The sequence below is a fragment of the Parambassis ranga genome, chromosome 10 (genome assembly GCF_900634625.1).
Source record: "Parambassis ranga chromosome 10, fParRan2.1, whole genome shotgun sequence".
NCBI lineage: Eukaryota > Metazoa > Chordata > Actinopteri > Ambassidae > Parambassis > Parambassis ranga.
The window spans coordinates 5,414,904-5,436,821 of NC_041031.1; the positions used below are offsets into that span (position 1 = coordinate 5,414,904).

The following is a 21,918-nucleotide window of genomic DNA, read 5'->3' on the forward strand; positions in this document are numbered from 1 at the left end:
TGTGTTCCTCCCAGTAGCTCGCGAGCCCACCAGATATAAGCTCAAGCAGAGCAGATAAAAGCCAGGCGCAGTTGTTTCCATATCAGAGAAGCAGCTCTGCCGTGTGGACTAATCTCTTTCATACACACTGTCGAGTGCAGCAACGCACATACACATAAAAAGACACGCGGGCAAGCAGTGTGTGCATGCATAAACAAAAGTGTCTTTTAATTCTTATACATCCTGACGCTCACTCAGTGACACAGGGCTCTTTGTATCTGTCTCTCACTCCCTCTTTTTCTTACAAACACACACCCACATCTTTCAGGATGTCACTTTGGGAATAAAACCCTTAGTGCAGTTCTATAGCACTGCTGAAACATCCTGCAGATTATCCTATCCCTGGCTCTCACTCAGGCAGTGATATGGACACACACACACACACACACACCCGTAGACATAAATAGGTGCCTGCACACTTTTGCAAAACAAGAAGTAATACATACAAATTCTCAGCACAGACACACACACAGTAGCTGAATCATTTTAACTCCGTCAGATTTATGCCTGTCTATTTATAGCCCGACTGTGTTTTATGACACATCCCACAGTTTGGGCTGAATGAGGTTCTTCTTACCACAGGCTTCACTCCTCTGAGGTGTCTTGTCAACACTTCCTGCATGTGTTGCAGGATGAAGCCAAACCGCGTTGCCTGTTTTTTTGTTTTTTTTGGCATTTACAGTTCACCCGTTTGAAACTGTAGCTGATGTTTGTGTAGAAGTGACTGTGCTTCACCACATACAAGCCCACACCTGAACGTAATTATTCTCTCCCAGCCAAAAGAGGTCACAGTTGTCCATTGTCTGCTGCTGAGTAGGTGTCTTTTGGGCCTTATGTCAGAGTTCATGAAAGAAAACAACAGCCACAGCGCAGTGTTATGCCCCAGCTTACATGAAACCAATTACATTAAACTACATTCTAGTTGTTTCCCATTTAAACCTACTAAGACTGTGTGTAATTTTAAAAATGAAGGGGCAACTCAACACAGACACCAGTGTAATTTAGTCATACTGTATTTTTCGATGCCTGCAAAAATGTAATAATGAAATGGCCAAAGCAAACAACTCTGTAGTTTGAGGTCATTTACTCTCTCTCTTATTGTTGTGACCTGAATCTAATTAACACCTGACTCATACTAGATGTTTTTTTCAGGCCTAGAACATAAACATAGTTTTTATTTGGTTTTATTGCAGGTCATGTACTGATTAGAATATGTTTAGTAGAAAACTTCTTTCCTGTAACCTTATTGGTGTGGCTGAATAACCTCGATTAAATCTGTATTAGCATTTTGTTTTCTGCATATCAGCCAGCTTAGGCTGGTGTCAACATATTTATAGGTATATTTTATATTTGTATTGGGCTAGTTGATTTATCCGTCTGGCTCTAGTTTGCAATATTATATGTTGCTAATTTTCTGAAAATGCACTGCAGATCAGGCTTTGAGGAAGTTTAATAAATAACTGATCCTTTTCCAAAATAACTTCTCTTAATACAAATTTATGTCAGAAAATAAGCAATGCCACTGTTTTACTGAGACTACTTTTCTATCATGGGTGGAAATTAGGGATGTTTGATACCACTTTTTTTCAGACTGAGTACGAGTGTACTCATCTACTGGTGAGGAGTACTATTCGACATAAGTAAAAAGACAAATGTATATTTTCCTTGAGTATCGGTGGCTGTATCATCAGCTAGAACGAGTAACGATACTTTGAAATAAGGCCGGTATCAGCCCAACACTGATCCCTCGCACATCCCTAGTAGAAATCGGACTACTTGCTGTAGTAAATTCTGAATATAATGTGGCTTTTGATGTGTTAATAAAACTATTTCTAAATGATGATTAATATGTTACCTAAGTTATTAAGAAGTGTATCACTCTTCTGGCTGGATCCTTATAAACTGAAGCAGCTTTCCCAGGCATTGGCTGCCAGGAGAATATCACGTCTGTGCTTCAGCAGGTTCCTAAATTCTGCTGTCTGTGTGAATTGTGAGTGGATGACAAAGGTTATCCATGAGTCATGGCAGTAGGCTGCTGAACAAAAAAAACTGACCAGTGTTCAGCAGTGTCTTGTTGGCACAAAAAAGCAGTCAGGTCACAGTGCTCACTGCGTTCTTGCTGTCTGCACCTAATCATCTGCAGGCACGGACAATGAAGGCATGAATGCAGGCCCATCCAGATATTGACATTCCCCCCAACATGTTGACTTTTGACAGCTGCTTTTTTTTTTTTACTGTGATTCTTTGCACCAGACTGAAAAGAGGAAGGGGAGATTCTGATGCAGGCACAAATGTGTCAGTGTGTATAAGATTCTGGGCGTTTCTGTGTGTGCTGTGGTAGTAATGAAGTAGTTTGTGTTTAAAAACTTTTAAAGTATAAAACAAAATCACAAGGTAAGTCAGAATAAAGACAGAACGGTTGAGGGATTTGACACTTAGTGTACAGTAGTTGATATTCTGCCTGGTGAACCTGGTGAACACAGCATATTATGATGAGCTGTTTTACAAATTACTGCTTTAAATGACTGTGGATTATTTACATTCAAATTATACATATAAATATCTCACTAAAACAAATGTGTATTTGTATTTACAGCCTGCTCTGCACATTTTTATCTAAGCATAATTTGAAGTGGTGAACTCACCACGTTAGGCTTTGGTTAGGTTTGCTGCCCTGCAGCTGAGCCGCACTGCAGAGCAATGTACAGAACACAACTTGTTCTGCTGGCCCTTTACTCTAAGGCAGAGGAAGTCGTGTTGGCTGGGACACACAGGGCCATTGTAAAGCCACCTCTAATTCATCAGGAAAAGTCGTGTCCAGTCGCGGCTCCGCCCCCAACATCCTCCTCTCCTCTGTGGAGCGTTCAGACCAGCCAAGAAACTTCAAGGAAAACACTCCAAACACGCTTCTGCCTGTTGACACTGCAGCAGTAACACAACAGTCTGACTGACCATCATCGTGTTGTTGGTATAGAATGTGACCCAGCAGAGGAGACTTCATTTGGCTTTAAAGGGAAATAACAAACCGGCCCGATGTGGATTTTTGTATCGACTAATGGATGATGAGGCGCTCGGACCGTAGCGCGCCTCTAACCACTGATTTCAAAGATCCGAGATGTGGAAAGACGAGTATGATGTGCATTTCGATTTTCTGCTGCAACTCCTGTAAGTTTTAACATGTGTTTAGACGAGTTTTTAAGCCTTGACCTCCAGAGGGGTGGGAGCATCAACGTTATGCTGCGTGGCAAAATGGAAATAGTGAGGTAGCTGGGGTGTAATTTTACCCTGACGAAAATCACCATCGTACTAATATAATATCTGTTTTTACAGGGGCAGGAAAATTAGTCATAAAGTTGGCTTAAACTGTATTTTAACTTCAGCAGGGTATGAAGCGGCATGGCCTCATAATGACTTGAAATGCATGCTGATCAATATTATCAATTAGATTTTACCACATTTCCATTTTACATATGAGCACTCAGAATGTCATAGACTAAGTACAGACTACTATAGTGCAGGTCAGGATGTGCTCTTGAGGTTAGGGTTGCAACTAATTTATCAAAATTGATTCAGAGATCAGATAATAATAATAATAATAACAAACCCATCAATAATGATCCATCCATGATCAAATGATGAAGTGATTAGTCCAGTGATCAGTTATTGCTGCAGCTGTAGTTGGTGTTTTAGAGAATGATTTGTTGCCTATAGAGGCAAATGATGGTTTATCTGTAATAATATTCAGCAATGTGTGTCATTCAGTGGTTGTTGATCATCAGTAACAGTAAAAATGGCTGTTGTCTGATTCCACTAGATAAACTGTCATTGTGTCATGTAGGGAGTTGTCTTTGTTGCTTGTTTTTAATTCAGAAGTCTTTAACTAAACCAATGGTACACACATGTGCAATGCTCCTCTATCTGTCTCTACACTATGTGCAAAAATGTGCTATGAAAATGAGAGAGAGGTCTGTAACAGTAATGCTTTCATAATTCTGTTAATCCCACAATTATTGATTACGCATGTGGAAGATGGAAAGAGGACCCTCCTGACACACACACACACCTTTCATGCAGACACACCTTGTTCTGTAGATGTGGGTGCGGGTGTTGTACAGCCAAAAAAGATTATCATGTGACTCACTGGCGTGCCTCATCATGCTCTCTAAGTCTGATACAGTCACACACGCTCATGCAGACTGAGTGGTGGTCACAGTGACTGGATAAGTGTGGCCTGGGGATACAGAATTGTGCTTTTAGATAGACTAATAGCTTTACTGTGTGCCACTTGTCCCACAGTAAGTCCAAGTGCGCAAAGGCTTTCAGGAGATATCTGACACTTAGTGTTGTGTCTCTCTTCAAAGTAGTGTGTGTGTGTGTGCTGGTTCATAGATCACAGCACAGGGTTACCCAGCATCATTTAAGCCCCATGACTGATATGAGCTGTGAATGATTTATAAGGTCTCTTTGAATCTACTGAATTAATATGGTCAGACAACTGAAAGCAATGTCCCTGCAAACACTAGGCTAGATATTGTTTTAGCGGTTCACCATCCACTCATTTTGTGCAGTGTGTGTTTATGTTGTAAAGGCTGCACCGTTGTGACATTTGTATGTATATATTTAGATGAAACCCTTTTTTTTCTTTTTCAACCACTTGTCAGGGTCACAAGTTACTGTAACTTCCAGGTTTGTTGAAGCTGGGTGTTGTGGTTGTTGCAGGTTCTGGGTGTACTGAGCAGTCTCCTCCCTGTAGGACATGTCCAGAATAACTCCAGTGGGAGATGTACAGGAAGCACTTTAATCAGATCCCCAAACCAAATCAGATGGCTCCCTTTTTCTGCTTGAAAGAGCAGTAGTTTTTACTCCTCCCGGAAACTCCCCACCCTGTCCCCAAGGCTGAGCGCAGGCACCCTGTCAATTGCTCTTCTCAGCTGATTCCTCCATCTGCAGTATCGTTGTCATTCTCTGCAGCAGTGCTTCACTGTGGCAAGGTGGACGAGCTGGAATCACCCACCTCTTCTGGTGGGGTTTATGTGTTGTGTGATGGGAATTGTGTTGTTGGACTCAATAGCTTGTTGTTCAACTTGGTTCCTGCAAGTCAAAGGCCAGATGAAGACCCTGAAATTTAATGAATCAGCCCTGACAGGAGAGTGTAACCTTGCCTGGAGGACAGAAATGAGAGCCCTTTGTGGAGGTCAGCCGGACAGCGTGTGAAGTCAGGGAACTGACTCTGAGCTGTGGAAGCTCGGCTATTTCTGTTTTTTTTCTGTGTATTTGTCTGTAGCTTTTAATTTATTTTTGTATACGTGGTAATCAGCCATAAGACGGTCCACTGTCATTCCGTTTCATCTACTAAAGGACACTTGGCTTCCGCTGTATCCATGGTAACCCGCTAATCCTCTGCAACAGCAGTGCGTAATGTATTGAATTTGTGAGGGTAATGAAATTGAGCTGATCAGATTATGCAAAAAACATCTGAATCATCTGGTGAGAATGCTAGCAGTGCCACGCAAATGCACACAGAGACAGGAAATGAGGAAATGCCACTAAGGCCAATGGAGGTAAATGTGTGCGATTGGCATTAATTTGATAACAAAAATTTGAATTTGTTCTTTTCAGCATGATAAATATTACCGGAACATGTCGTGCTACGTTACACAAAGGTTAGATGTTTTGTGTGAGAGGTCCGGCTGTAAAAAAAAATGTTCGCTACACAGGTAGTAGAACTAACAGAGCGTCTTCTTTACTTTACTCTGCACTCTTTATTTAAACGTCAATAAAAAGGCTAATTAACTTTTCACCCATTAACTCTGGCGTGTAGCAATTTGCAAAGTCTGCAGTGCAATGCAGTGCAGTGGACACAGTTTTACATCACAGTAAGTCATAAATAAATAAGCATGGCACTAATTAATACTCTGCATTGATTCTCTCTGTTCTCCTGACAACATTTAAACAGTTACAGAGAGAGAGGCCTCTGCTTGAGTGGATACTTCATTAAAGTGTGTCCTTCAGCCTCACTCAGCATCACAGTCTGCAGGGATGGCCCTATTTCTCTATGGTAAAGGGCCATGTGACCAATTTTAAGTTGTCACAAGGAGTAAAACTTAGAAGTTGTGTAATGTCTTTTGTGGCTCCGAGGGAGCGTTTTCAAGTCACAGAAACTTGATATAATCAGAGTTAAGAGGATGTTGGGGGTTGGGGAGAATTAGGCTTTAAACTAAAAATGGTCTGCACTGCATTATGGACAATGTAGGCTTTGGTGTCTTTCTAAACTATATATATATATATATATATATATATATATATATATATATATATATACACAAACAGGCAAAATAAGTATATATATATATATATACTTATTTTGCCTGTTTGTGTGGAATTTGCATGTTATCTCTGTGTCAAAGGCATGTCTGAGTTTTTGGTGGTTCTTAGTTGTATGCAGGAGTTCTCTCTCTCTCTCTCGCTCTCTCTCTCTCTTTCTCCACCTTTTTGCCATGCCTGCTGGGATACTTCAGCCCTGTGTGACCCTCTACACGCTACACTCAACATTTTTTATAATCAGCACTGATATTTGGGGAGATTCAAGCAATAAGCCACATTTCAGTTTCAGGGATAATGGTGTATTGTTCAAATGTTATCTTGTCAAATAAGGTGCACAGTGTTCAAGTCATTACTCTGGCATAAAAACTGCATGTTCAGTCATGCCTTTTACTGGCCACTCACGCTGTCTTTTCTCATCCTTGACGACTTCCGCAGGGGTGACTGAGTACATTCAACACTTTGCATAATCTTCCTGCTTCATACTCGCATAGATGCATACTATCACCAAGGCAGAATAGTGAAGGAGAATGCAATAGACAGCTCACTAGTTCTTATTTGGAGGTTGGGTGTTTTGCAAAAGGGCCGGCGGCTATGCGTTGTTTTTAGGACAGCGAGAGAGTATTCCATCTTTTCCAACTAGAGGAGTTGAAAGTGAGGCTTTAGTATTTATATTATAGCACTTTAACTCTAATTATGTGAGAGGTTCACAGCCAGGGATTAGTGGAGCCTTTTAGAAGCGATTGAGCTAGGTGAAATCTTCTTCTGCATTATAATCAGCCTTCATATCCACTGCATCAAAATGGGACATTAGGTGACAGTGAAACTGGGTCACTATCATAACAGCTCATTTAAACCCCGTTTGACTTCTGTTTGTATGAATGTGAACATATGTTCATATAATTGAGTTTCATGCTCGGCTCTTTAGCTTTTTTACCTAGTTTTTTAATGAGTGTTCCATCCATTAACCCGGTCACCTGCTGTGTGTGTGTGTGTTTGTATTTGTGTGTGTGCATGCACGTATGTTCTCCACAGCGATGCCAACCTCACAGACGTGCTGTCTGACTCGGAGGAGTGTGATTTGGGCAGTCTGGAGCGTTTGGAGCGCGGGAGCACGGACACTCTGGCCAATGGCTGCCGAGCCGACTGTGAGGCCGCCAAGAGGCTGGCCAAGCGCCTCTATCACCTCGAGGGCTTCAAGCGCTGTGATGTGGCCAGACACCTGGGCAAGAAGTGAGTATGCACACACACACGTTGAGTGATGGACTGATGAATGATTATGTTCATGTTGTTACAGATGTGGATAAAATATAAAGGGAAACAATAACATCATGGAAAACATTGATGTAACATGTGCTGCCACATCGCCATCTCTCTCTGTCTCTCTGCAGTAATGAGTTCAGCCAGCTGGTGGCATCAGAGTACCTGAGCTTCTTTGATTTCTCTGGCCTGTCGCTGGATCGAGCCCTGAGGTAATGCACACTCAGCACATGCAGGTGATGAGTGTGTGATAGTAGATATTTGTGCGTGTGTATGTATATTCATCAAATTCCCTCTTCACAACACGTTAGCTTTGTTCTAATCAAGCTGTCATGTTGAGTACAGTTAGCTGGTGTAGCTGACAGCCGCCGAGTACATCACAGCCTTGTACCTGACATGTTGCTGTCTCAAACTGCTGCCTTCAGTGCACGAGCTTCAGTTAAGCAGCCTCATGAGTGCACTTCAGACTGACAACACTGCGTACACACATGACATATAACATCAAATTGCAGCCCTGTATCTTGACACTGTACTTTATACATGTTGATTAAAAATGTATATAAATAGAAGTATAATGTCTCAGTTTCTGAGCATTTAGAGGCAACACCATCAGAACATATAGCATTTATAGTGATTGACATTCTGGGACCATTGACATACTCATTCCTTGAGTTGGTATACCAGATCACTGTGCCAGGCTGTTGCAGAGCCCCTTTATGTAAAAATGATTCATAAGGTTGTTTTTGTGCGCAGAAACTTCTTAAAGGCCTTTCCACTGATGGGAGAGACCCAGGAGAGGGAGCGGGTGCTTGTCCATTTCTCCAGACGCTTCTGCCACTGCAACCCACAGACACCCACCTCTGAAGGTCAGAGTCGTGAGGGCGATGATGACAAAGATGGTAATGCGGAACAATATTATAAACAGAAAAAAGAGAAACTGTAGTGTTGTTGCATTGTTTAAGTCAAATGTCAGCATTGAATTAAATCCCTTTAGAGCACCATATTTGAGTCTGACACAGATTATCACATTTGGTTGGCCTCGACCTTGTGTATTGTCCCACTGCAGATGGAGCCCACACATTAACCTGTGCACTCATGCTGCTCAACACTGACCTACATGGACACGTATGTACTGTCTCCGTTCTCAGTCCCATGTTAATGGGGAATTCTTCTCCATTCATACTCTTTTAATACATCTCTTGCTCTCCTTGTCTTTCCACCATTCTTTCTCTGTATTTCTTTCTCTCCTCCCCGGCCTACTTTCTGACCTGTTTCTGTCTCTCCTCTCCTCAAATAGTCTCATCTGTTCAGTTCTAAAAACAGGAGCACTGTGGCCTGGGCAACATAACACCATCGGTATCATAGGCCCTTTGCTGTTGCCTTTTCCACAATAATTCTCCTCATGTCTGTCCCTGCTAACAGTAATCTTAGTGAGTATCCCTCCTAGGACTAATATCTTTTCTCTCTTTTCCCTGCTAATCATATCTGATCCTTTGGTATCTCTCTGCTCCTGCAGGTGGTAAGTAGACTTACTACTGCTAACGCTCTTCTCATTAACATCTGTTAAGTATAGATACAGATATGATGTATATACAAAATTTAACCTTTTTTCCACAAATTTTTTTTGATGCTTAAATGTTATTTTAAATTTAAACATGAAACATTTTTATGAAAATGAAAAAGTGTAGTGCTACATACTGAGAGATTTAATTTAGCATAGGTTATATATGTAAGATAAGATAAGATAGGAAATTAAGTCGTCACAGCAGCAGGACAAAAAATCACCACCAGAGTAAAAATAAGGTGAAACTATATATAGGTGAGACTATATACAGAAAAACCATAAGATATACAGAGCATCAGAGGTGTATTCTGTCCTATCATGATGATAGCCAGTTTGTTATTATGTGGTGAATTAGGCTTCACCGTTGCCAGTTGCCATCTTCTCCTTTTAATTTCCATATCAGATCTTTTCTTTCTGATTTGTAGAGCCACAAAGGAAATTGAACAAGGTTGGCCCATTTGTTATGTGGCGGGGAATGAGAATAAAATCTACAAACTATGTTATCATGATCAGGCAGTGAAATCAGTTTCATTTCTACATCTGAATCCATTTAGCTTAGATTTATCCAGAAGGTCATTGTATTACAGAAACATGCTCCCCACTCTGTTTTTCCTCCTCTAATGATGCGCCATAATTAGAGGTTAAAACACTGGTCAAAGGTGTGGTAACACGATCTTTGATGAGCCCTAATGAAGGCAGAACCCCACTCACCACCACCTGTAATAGAGCTCCAATATTGCCACCCAGTGGATGATCAGAAAACTACATTCGAAAGCAAAAATCACCAACTTCTTTGAAATGTGATTTTTTTTTTCTAACCTTGATACAAAGTCGACCGAGGCTGAATCATTTACTTTCAAATGCGTTGAAAAAAAATACTTTGCAAGAAACTTATTGTTTTTGTCTTTCATTCATCTCTCCTCAGAATATTGGAAAGAAGATGTCATGCCAGCAGTTTATCAGTAATCTAGATGGTCTCAACAACGGCAAAGATTTTCCCAAAGATTTATTAAAGGTACACATCTGCTTCTGAGAGACTACGGCTACTCTTTATGGAGCAAAACAAAATAAAATAAAAAAATAATAAAAACAAATAAAAGTTGCATTCAATCCATGTTTTCAAAGACCCTTTCTAAATTTTCTCTCTTTCTATGCCCACAGTTCTTGTATAACTCAATTAAGAACGAGAAGCTTGAGTGGGCAGTGTGAGTATGCATTTTGTGCTTCTTAAAAGGAAAATATTTATGTATGCAAGTTTTTAGAAGTAAGTACACTTGAATGCATGCACCTCAGGTGCATCTAAATGGGTATTTGTGTGTGTGTGTGCAGTGAGGAGGAGGAGCTGCGGAAGAGTCTGTCGGAACTGGTGGAGGAGCAGTGTGAGGGTGGGAGTAAACGTGTTGCCAGGGTAACGGACGGCAGTAACCCTTTTATTGCCATCCCTATTCTTTTAAATGCCGTCACCTACAAACATGGAGTGCTGACCCGCAAGAGCCACGCTGACATGGATGGCAAACGCAGTGAGTGCACGTGCACACGCTGACACACAGCCGCTGCTCTGAAGTTAACAAATGATCAATTTTAGAAACAATATGAAGCATACATATTGTAATTCTGTGTTTCTCTCTCAGCTCCAAGGGGTCGGCGTGGTTGGAAGAAGTTCTATGCGGTTCTGAAGGGGATGATCTTATATCTCCAGAAGGTACCGCATCTTGTCTTCTGCTCTGTTACCATAGAAACACATCCACCACCGCAGTGACAGCAGTGGTGGATCCTGCCAGCTGCTGTGTGCGTGTGTGTGTGTGTGTGTGTGTGTGTGTGTTTTACAGGAAGTGAGATAGAGAGGAAATGAGGCAATGCTGCACTGGTGTGGGTTTGGCTCCCCCTGCTGGTAGAAGGGCTTGCACTACATGTACATTGTGACGTTTGTGCAATGAATTAACTTTTGTATCTGCCACAAAAGAAACTGACCCGTCTCTTGTTTTTCACACACAGGATGAGTACAAACCAGATGCTGACATTTCAGAAGTGGATCTGAAAAACGCAGTGCGGATCCACCATGCTTTAGCCACCCGTGCCACCGACTACAGCAAGCGAGCCAACGTCCTGAAGCTCAAAACCTCAGACTGGAGAGTCTTTCTGCTGCAAGCACCGTGAGTCACCCAAAAAAACCTTATCAATAATAACAAAAATAAATAATGTAAAATCTGAAATCTGAAGAACTATATACACTGTTCTGATTCACTCTTTAATTTTCTGATTGTAAAATATGTGTACTTAAAGTTGAGCAGCTTTTGTTTATGATATTATATTGATACCTTTTGCTCATTGATTGATTTGATTTAAATCACGTCCTGTAAGTTCACCATCGCATTTTTGCGAACTATACATGCAACCTAACTCAACCACCCATCAATCCTGCAGGAGTGAGGAGGAAATGATGTCTTGGATCTTCCGAATAAACCTGGTGGCAGCGCTGTTCTCTGCCCCAGCCTTCCCCGCTGCTATCGGCTCGATGAAGAAATTCTGTCGACCCATCCTGCCGTCTTCATCCACCAGACTCAACCAGGTACACACACAACACACAGCGCTGACAAACATTAGAAACAAGCGGATATTATATTTCTTGTCTTGTATTTTACTAGAAACATTCTATAATGCTACTAATACTATTTGAAGTTGTTGCAATTATATTGTACACGGCAGCATATACAATGCCTTAAAGTTTCACTTTTGAATTTACATTTCTATTTGTGTCACTTGCATCTGATTGGTTGTTTTGGGGGACCTTTTGGCATTTGTGCGGTCTGTGATTGGTGCAGGAGGATCAGCTGCTGAGTCACGAGAGCAAGCTGAAGCAGATGAGCCTGGAGCTGGAAGAACACCGAAAAAATCTGCCCTCAGCTGACCCAAAAAGCCGAGAGTGGGAGGAGTACCGGCTCAAAGAGCACTACCTCACGTACGAGGTACAGGCTTTATGTACCTTTCATTAATTTGACTCTCTGTTGTTCTTGATAAAGCAGAGTGAAGAGTGTCAGAGATGACTTTCTGGATGTGAATGTATTAAATAGTTAAGGTTTGGATGAAATTATGGGCATAGTCAAAATAAGGTCAGACCACATAGGTGTGAATGGTGTCAAATTAGGGAATTTGTCTTCTTCTTCTGACTCTGGATCATTCTTCCTCCTTTGTGTTAACATGCATTCTCTCTCTCTCCTCCGCCCTCTCTCTGTGTCTGAGCAGAAGACCCGGTATGAGACGTACATCAGCCTCCTGCAGGCTAAAATCCGCGCTGAGACGGACGACCTTGAGAAGATCGAGGCCAGTGTGATGGGCGGCCTAATCATGGAGGGTGGGCTGGCCGGCCGTGAGTGCCACCTCCGCAAGACGCAGTCGTCTCCGTCCATCAGTCAGGCCCACGGAGGCCTGAACGGGAGGGCCGCTGGATGCACTGTCCTGGGACAGAGGAGCTGAGAAAAAGTGGAGGAAGGAGGACCAGCCACCACCGGCCACATAGCAACATCCCTCCAAGCCTGACTAGCTTAATCCTACAGCTTACTGAATTTCTATTTAGTATTTTGTGTATTGGGCTCCTCCCTTCCTCAGTAAACGTCAGTATCCCTCCCAGAATGAATCAACCCTGCCGATAAAGTTTCACTCCTTGAGCAATAGATGAAAAAGATGAAGCGTGTGCCCTTATTACCCAACAAGTGACCCTGCCAAACCTCAGTTCTTCGAACTTTTATTATTGCACATTTAAAATGATCATAACTGTGATCACTATTTCTAGAAACATTATCAGTATTATTTTGAAAAGCAGTCGTCTTTAGTTGAAATGTGTTTTTAGCTACGAGCAGAACTTTGAGTAGTTGCTAATGTATCAGTGTAAGGCCACAAAGAGACTGGTGTTGTCGTCTCTGCTCTGTCCAGGTGTCAGGCAGTGATGGAGGTGAATGTGGTGGAGATGGTACTACTGTAGCATTTTGGCCTTTTTTCTTCTCCAGCTTGTATTTACATACTCACAGCTGTGCACTCAACCGTGAGTGCACTGTATGGACCTACAGTATGGGTGTAAAGTTATAACATATCTGTCCCGGAGTTAGAAAAAAAAAAAAACTCAGAAGGATCCAGTCCCTGTATAGCATATTTATTTATTTATTTAACTCTCTGAACCTTCGTTCAGCCTGTGAAAGGTTGGCACTGAGCGTGTTGTCCTTTCTCAGAAAATTTCCTTGTTATTCATTCACATTTACATCCACACGAGTACAGGAGCTGCCAAGGGGAACCATGGCTTAAACTGTTTACTGAGCTGCTCCGTCAGAGGAACTGGAGGTTGAGTGCCTTACTCAAGGGCACCTTAGCAGTAGTTGCTGAGGGATTTGGAGACTGATACTCAATCAGAAGGATCTGTGGTTTTTGAAGCTGCAGCTACCCCAACATGTTTAATCATTTTGTTTTAGCAAGTAAAAGAAGATGAACGTAAGTGAAAGAAAGCACTGTGTCGTGTTCTGAGTTACCCCCCACCCCCACCCCACTAGCCTGACAGGCAACAGTATATTAGTTTGGGTGTGAGGTTCCTGAGACTTAAAATGAGGAGCAGAACAGGAAAGTGTGGGTGGGAGGCACACAGTATGGTCAGCTGGCGTGTGTATGTATTTGTCCATTGGCATGCTGTTTAAAGTGGTTCCAGCTAAGCTGTAGGCAACAGAGAGAAGTAAATATAGCAGGGTCATGTTATTGTATGAAGAATTTATTGAGCATATTTGCTGAGAAACAGTGCAATGATCGACTGCTTCACTCAAAATCATCTCCAACACAGGCACAGCATTCATCCCAAAAGACATACTAACCGATCGATGCTCTCATTTATAATATGTTACACAGAGCACTCTTGGCTATTTCTGCCTGTTATATGATCAAATATTTAATGCTGGTGTTTTACCTGTTGAAGATGTTTTTGGGGAACGGGCCCCTGATCTGACTGATTGCAGAGTGTAGCAGCAGGACTGCTCCAGCTTAGTGTGCCAAAGTCCAGAAACCTGTCAACATACTGGAATAAAGAGGGGGGACTCCACCAGCAAAGTAGCCATCAAAACACTCTCCATAAGTGAGGAGAATGGGGAGGAGGAGAGACGTGTAGTGTAGAGGAGACTGGTTTGCTTTTCTTAGAATGACTGTTTCTGCAAGCCAAGAACAGGCTAAACAGGCATCCAGCACACGTACCCCAAAACCAAGAAAACGGCATGTAAAGCCCGATTTTCCTCGAAGGAGGAAGGACTTGTGTGAGGTTGTGGTGAAGTGGGGGGGGGGTGTAGTGGTACTGTTGTTTGTGAGCACCTTAATGAATCCTACACCCCCTCCATACACACATTCTCTTTCTATATAATATAACGACACAACTGTAGATGAGTAAATCCCCTCACCCTGCCCCGCTGTGGCACAGAAGCATTTTGATTTCATCGGAGTTGTGACAGTACGGACAGTTCTTTGGCTCTGGACACGGTGCTTCTGCTGCTTCGTATAACAAATAAATGATGGGATCTGAGATCCTGTTGGGACTTGGCTGGAAACCTGGAATCACAGCTGGAATCCTGGAACCTGATTCTTGTACAGACCAAAATGCTGAAACGGAGCTGAGTTTTCACAGAGAAGGCACCATTTTCTAAAAGTGTATTGTTAGGATAAACAACTGCTTTCTTACAGGGAGACTTCCCTTATTGTCACTATGGCTGTTGTAGTAACCATTGTTTAGGGTAGGCCTGTGCTGTAATATAGGATTGTGGGGAAAAATGTTAATGTTATGTTTTATTTAAAAAAAAAACAAAGGAAAAAAGATAACTTCGGCACTTTGATGTCAGCATTGGATCTGTCTTTTTGTTTTGTTTGTATATCTGAACTTTTTGACAGGATGCTCATACTATGTAAAGGACATATTTACCGAATATTTAGTCTGTGCTTCATAAAGTAAGCTTTTATACAGGTGATGGTATTTGTGATTTATTGTATTGTCTGGTCAACTCAAAAAGCATTTCCACCATCAGTCATCAGAAAAAATATATGAATATAAAAAACACATTCAAACTCATCAATCTTATCCCATTAGGTAACCAAATATATTTTCTAATATTTCTACTTGATCTCATGGCATAATGGATATTATATTCACCTTGGGTCACATGTTATTGTGGTTTATGAAAGATTTGGTTATGTATATATTTTTTAAATATACATACAGTAACATACAGGTAAAATTAACAAGGTGGCAGAGGCACATCCTGAAGGACAAAATAACTTTTGGAAAAAAAACAACACACAATTAATAAAAATAAATAAATAAATTAATTAAAAAACACATTTCTTCTGAACATTAAAAAAAAACATGTGAGACGATTTAAAGCTGGATTTTTCTCTCCTCTCTGAAGTGAGCTCATCCCTTTAACAGAATGTTGCATTGTGGGTTGTTTGTAGCCTAAATGTTGCTAAGCTAACAAATGTCTTCCAGCTGTCCACCTGCTGGGCGTTTTCTCAGCAGGTGCTGCAGCATGACTTTTTTTTTCAAAGAGCTTTTATGAAAACATTTTCAATGACTTGCAAAGAACGTAATGAGCAGCAGAATGAAATTCTGAAGATTATAAACTGTAGAAGCTGTAAAACATGCTAACAGTGTGTAAAACATTGTGTTGAACTGCTAACAGCAGGTATGTGACTGAAGCACAGGCTGGAGGAACACAGCACAAAGGTAAGAGATATTATTTAAAACTGCATTTATGTTTGTCACAGAAAGAGGACAGGTGGGGATTTTGTGTGACGCAGGAGAATGACGTAATCTTTGAGTTTTGCCTGTCGCATCAATACTGACACAGTTGGAGACGATTTGTGCTGGATTTACTGTCCAGTATCTCATTGTGTAGTTGCAGCAATTAGAAGTAAAGACATTTTTTGGTGATGATATTTGGATTATTACTCTGCACTATTTAGCTTAGATAATGAATGTTTTTGAGGTATTACAAAAAAATGAGAAAAATCTGGTTCATTTAGTGCCACTTTACAAATTGTTAAACAAATATTTCACCACGTGTCCTTCACCCACACTGACAAACTGTCAAAATACCAGTTGGAAAAATACTTTTTTTCTCACATCTTTTAAAAATAACCAAAAAGCTCCATCCAGCTATATTTCTGTTGGTGTAGCCTTTAATGAATGTTGGGAGTTTTGTTTTTAATAGCTAATTAAAAATAGTCGTCCTGAGCTATAATGTTGTCAGACCTATGACCAACCTTGGTGCTGCAGAACCAGACATCTTTTTTGCATCCTACGTTCACCCACAATGGTTGAAAAATGCAGACAGGAAGAGATACAGGTGTGTTGTCCTGGTGGCCTAACATGTATTGTGTCTTCTGTTTATTATTATCATTATTGTTGTCTTCAGACCTACCCATTAATCACTTGACATCACTTTAAGGCAATTTATTAGCCACCCCTGAAGTGATACATTATTGTTCATTTATGTATTTATTTATTATTTTACACATAAAGAAAACTTAAAAAATGCACCTTGACAAGTAAAAAGAGTTCTGAGCAGCATGTGCCTGGTGAAATCTTGCTCAGCTTAAAGGTGAAAGTAAGTGCAGTATGTTTTTTTAATAAACCCTGTTAGGTTAGACTGTATTGGTTTGATGTAACACAAAGGACTGCAAAAGGGGCAGAAAAGTCAGCAACAATTATTTTATTATTTTACTTTTATTAAATGTATTCTGAGAAAGTTACAACCTCATACTGCATAACTGTGAACAGCATCCAGCCATTTGCAGTGTTGCTTCAGATAAGGCGCTGTTCTGTTCATAAATGTAATTAAATTGTATTATTTTTAAAATGCCCCTTCAATTATGAATCATCTTAAACGCCCACTGGTTATAAGGTTTTGTTCACTGCAGCTGAGAATGTAGTGCGAGGTGCCATCAGTTTAATTGCTTTTGGTGCACTGACCTGTTGCAGAGAGAAAATCTGGACGATAATACTGTTCTGTCAACAGTGTGTCCTGTTTCGTGCTGTTGGAAGAATCTGGTGTGCAAAGTTAGATTTTCCAAATGAAAGTCAAAAACAGATCCTGGAGCTCTGTGGAAAAAAAAAAATGTGATCTCCGGGGGCGACCTGATGGGTAAGCAGTTAGACGGGGGTACAGCACATCAGCTGGACCTTAGCTGCATGTCATTCCTCTGCTCTGTGTCTTATATTCTCTCTCTTTAAATAAAGACTAAATGCTATACAATCATTTGGTGTTTATCCATGTGACATTAATTTTTATATAAACTTTTAACTCCTTATAGACATTTAACAACAATGAAGAATAAATACAATCATTATTGTCTTATGCTAATCAATACCCCTACAGTGTAGATCAGTGGTGTGGTGTTCAGACAGTGACTAGTGTTTATCCTGATTTTTGGAGCCCATCCCTGCTACGGGCGAGTGACTGCAGTGTTGAGACAGTTGTGCAGAGACGGGGACACGTGGAATGACATTTTATTGCGCGATTAGTCATTTTTCAGACAACAAGGCTCCCCCAACATTTAAAACAAACAGCAATGTACAAAACAGCACACCTTTTTTTGCCATCAACGGAAATTTAATAAGGTAGTGAGAGTACATAACAGAAAGTAATGAAGTGTGAGGACGTGAATTATGATGATGTTGAGATGTATAGGATGAGCTTGATGTCAAAGCCAAAGTAAGCACCATTGTCATGTAGTCAGGAAAGGCCATATTTCAGTATAGAAATATTCTAGAATGGGTGAGGAGAGGTTAAACATGATACAAGAGGGTTGTTATCACAGTTTTCAGACATTTTTACCAACTAAAAAAAGAACAATATCGGTGTAGCACTACTTTATCATGCAATTTACTTTAGTAAACCTTCTGACACACAGACAAAATATACTTCAATAAGTAGAACTCAATACATCTCTGTCCAGCAATAGTCACAAAGCCTGTAATTTATACTCTTTAAATGTGAGATCCCTATCAAAAATAATATGCAGATTTTTATTTTTCTTAATATATCTAAAGTGCAAGTATTTATCCATTTTTATTCAATGCTTTTTGTAAGTATAAAATACAAAGGAAAAAAACAGCAATGTTTTTCCTGTTTACATGTTATATTTTTCTGAAAGGAGGAGCATCATATATAACAAACCATATATATATACACACACACACGCCACAGATAAAATATTTTTGAAAGATACAACATATTTTCTCATATGGGATGGTAAAGGGATTTAGACCAAACGGTGACATGGGATATGTTCATTGTGCATTGACCCCACCCCTTAAAATCCAGGATCCATTTCCCAACATCTTCAAAACATCTTTTATAACTATACACAAACAGTAGCCTATACAGTCTGCAAACATGATGGACCCTACTGCTCTGTGCGTGTGCAAACAGAAGACGTGCTGAATGAGCTCCTCTGTCAGTGGTTTGTGATGAGTCATATAGTGCTTGGCTTTGACCAGAGGATGCGATTGGCTGCGTAATAACCCAAGAGCTCTGAATGGCCAATGAAAGACTACAACACGGAAACCAGAAACAGAGCGCATTTGGTTGTTTGGAACACCTTCATGGAAGTTTAGCTTGTTTTGTTTTTTCAGTCAGTTTGCTAGAGGTGGGTATCCATCAGAATAATTAAAATTGTGGAAGTTTGCTGTTAATAAGTCATGTACATGTCTGCAGTCAGAAACATGAACAATCTCCATGGTCAAGACAGGAGGAACAAGCAGACGAAGCAATCACAGCAGGAGCCATCCTAGCAATCAGCAACAAGCAGCTACTGCTGCACGTTGAGTTACAAGAACTGTTTCGTTTTCTGTCAGTCAGCATGTGTAAGGAATGATCTAGGTATCTTTAGTCTGAGCAACAAAAAGTAAGCTCTTTAAATTAAACTTAACTCAGAAAAAAAAGGCTGCATAGCGATTGCTACCATGGCTACAGCTGTATAAGAAATCAAAACATCGCTCTCATCAATGCTAACAGCCTCAGTGCACCATCACACTTACACCGGACTTAGCCAGAGCCACTGAACACAGTGCACAGCTTGACCACTCAGAGAAAAAAAGACGCAAGAAAAAAAAAACAAAAACGTCTACCTAACATTTTGCATTTTGAGTCCCAGAAATGAATGTAATGTGGGAATAACATGGCTGCACGGTCACTCCAGGTTTTGGTGTGACACCGGGTGAGCTCTCTTAAAATAAGAAATCAGATTTGATCTCACTGTTTTCAGCAAAATTCACAAGTGCGCCCCCCCCCTCCTTTGTAACTCAGACTATGTACGACCCAAAAAATGGACGAGTCATGTTTCACAACAGAGTAATTCTGCACTAAACACACAACTGACCCAGTACAGTAGCACCTGGCGATTACAGTCTGTAACAAGACGACAGGTCTTTTAACCATTAAAAAATGTGTGCGTTTCACAGAGTGAGGCATTCACAAAGTGAACTTTATGAGCAGGTTCAGGCTCTCCTTATATTTGGCCATTAGAGAAAGAGAAAAAGAGAAAGGAAGTGTTCCCAGTCTTCCAGTTTCCAGTCTTCATGTAGCATGAGCCTCCTAGAGGCCTAAATTTTATCAAGCTAAAGCTAGAACACGTTGAAGTGCCTTATCACAACAGAGAGTCCAGACTCATGCTGAACTCTAGATGAACTCAGATTGACCTCAGATGTGCTTTGCTGGGCACATAGTCATAGGTGGCCTGTACGTGTGTTCAGTGGAAATTGATTTGTTATAATTCACAGGGCAGTATGAGGAAATATAGTCATCTCCACAAAGAGAGGAAGGAGATTTCCTGTTCTTCTCCAACAAAAAATAAAAAGTCCATACTGGATCTGTCTAACAGCTGGGTCAGAAGGTCATGGTAGGCTGCTGCTGGTAAGCCCCTACAGTGCAGTGCCAGGCTTCATCAGGCCTTTCACTATCACTCTGAGGCAAACGTGGGCCAAAAAGTCCTGCATGGAACAGATGGGATTTTCTGGAACATTTTTCTTGGCTCTGCAGCCACAGGCATGACCAATCAAACACAGATCAATTTTTTTTAAGTAATGATTTTACAGGGCGACTGATACCTTTTCAGCCCAGGTGTGCTCTGGAGAATCCAGTCTACCTTTAGCTATCCTGCATATCTGGAAGGCCCAAACTGTAACTGCATTAGCCGCATTTATCCAGCTCCCTCTGAAACTGCAACCCTCTCAGTCTGTGTTTCCCCTTCATCTTGGCTAGGTGGCACGCCACTCTGGCAGGGACTGTCACCAGGCTCAGTCATATTAAATGTTGTAGGCCAACCTGCTTTAAATGAACTAAACTCTTGGAGCAGGCTGATTGTTAAGCAGAACATATAAGCCTTAAAGGTCAGTCAGGACAAAATGAAGGAACTGACTGTGTGTCCTATACGAGACGTTTAGACAACTTTTACTGGAGCGACAATGAGCCACGCTCTTTTTTTATGCTTTGAAGCCCAAGCTAGGAAAGAAGAGCAGATGCCCACATTAAAGAGGATTGTAACCCTTATTGTAAAAAAAAAACAACAACAAACTCCACTGTCCTTTTGGGTCTGCTGCGACTGATCACTATCATCTAGCACAAGTGAAACCGCAGAAAAGCCAAAGTCAAATCGTAGTTCACCTGTCCTGTCCCAGGTGAGAGAGGGGCAGCACTCGGGCTCCATACACACAGTTCCCTGGCTTGTAATGACAGGAGGCCTTGTGCAGCTCTAGACACCATTCAACACACTTTAGAGGCTTCCAGAACACTCAGATAGCAACAAGAGGCCTCAACAGGGGGGGAGACTGTGTGTGTGTGTGTGTGTGTGTGTGTGTGTGTGTGTGTGTGTGTGTGTGTGCCACCCCTTGACCTAAACCCCAAGTTTAGTATTCAGACTTTACTGCAGGTCAGTGCAGAGGGGCTGACGTGGAGACAGTCAGAGGCTGGTGACTGCCTGAGCTATGTGTGTTCGGAGAGAAATAAGCAGGGGACGTGAAAGGGACGAAAAAACACTAGTCTATGCACACTGAGAAATGGACAAGGCAGCCTACTGGTTTAAAGACTGTGACAGGAAAAATACCTCACAACTAGTCTGACTTTTTTCACTTTGAGCAAGTGCTTGAGAAGAAAGTCTTCACATTTCGGAAAATATAATGCAGATGCATCAACCTCATCATCATGCTTTCAAATATCTACTGTTCACATAGCCTATACATTTTTTCGTCTTTTTTATAGTCTATACACGTGATACAATGCCACGATTGGCACGTACACAATATTGCACACTAATATGAAATGTCCTACGCTAGTCAGTGGCTTCATCTCTGGCTGGGAGGGAGAAACCTGACTCGTTTTGGACAACACAACGTGAAGAAAAGAACTCTGAAGAGAAAACAATAATGCAAAAGTGACATATTCTGAGCGGCGAGGTCCCCAAGGAGAGATCAAGGGGCTGTAGCACCATAAAGAGATAGATACTGCCGTGGCCCTGCACTGATAGGCCTCTACATCCACTGGACTGCACTCAGACTGACTGCACGGGAACGACCGGCTGGCCTGCTTGCCTGGCTGACTGCCTGGCTCTTTAACACCATCCATCTCAACTCTGACATAGCCTCATCCAGCCGCTCCTGATTTTGTTTTGTTGTTGTTGTTTTTGTTGTTATATATATATATATTTTTCAACATCATGGT

At 41.2% G+C, this 21,918-nt stretch overlaps 1 protein-coding gene across 4 annotated transcripts in view; it reads left to right on the top strand.

The window, feature by feature from the left end:
- Positions 1–15,133, top strand: part of psd2 (pleckstrin and Sec7 domain containing 2) — a 28,085-nt gene extending 12,952 nt beyond the window's left edge. For 3 of the 4 annotated variants that reach the window (XM_028415874.1, XM_028415875.1, XM_028415876.1), the window contains 12 exons: positions 7,396–7,593; positions 7,752–7,832; positions 8,374–8,519; positions 8,687–8,745; positions 10,110–10,199; positions 10,346–10,389; positions 10,514–10,704; positions 10,816–10,886; positions 11,180–11,337; positions 11,609–11,753; positions 12,007–12,150; positions 12,428–15,133. In XM_028415874.1, the coding sequence (XP_028271675.1) occupies positions 7,396–7,593; positions 7,752–7,832; positions 8,374–8,519; positions 8,687–8,745; positions 10,110–10,199; positions 10,346–10,389; positions 10,514–10,704; positions 10,816–10,886; positions 11,180–11,337; positions 11,609–11,753; positions 12,007–12,150; positions 12,428–12,658 (1,558 nt within the window). In that variant the 3' untranslated portion in view covers positions 12,659–15,133. The remainder of the gene's footprint in view (positions 1–7,395; positions 7,594–7,751; positions 7,833–8,373; positions 8,520–8,686; positions 8,746–10,109; positions 10,200–10,345; positions 10,390–10,513; positions 10,705–10,815; positions 10,887–11,179; positions 11,338–11,608; positions 11,754–12,006; positions 12,151–12,427) is intronic. The other variant, XM_028415877.1, reaches the window with a different exon arrangement.
- The last annotated feature ends 6,785 nt before the right edge of the window (positions 15,134–21,918 follow it).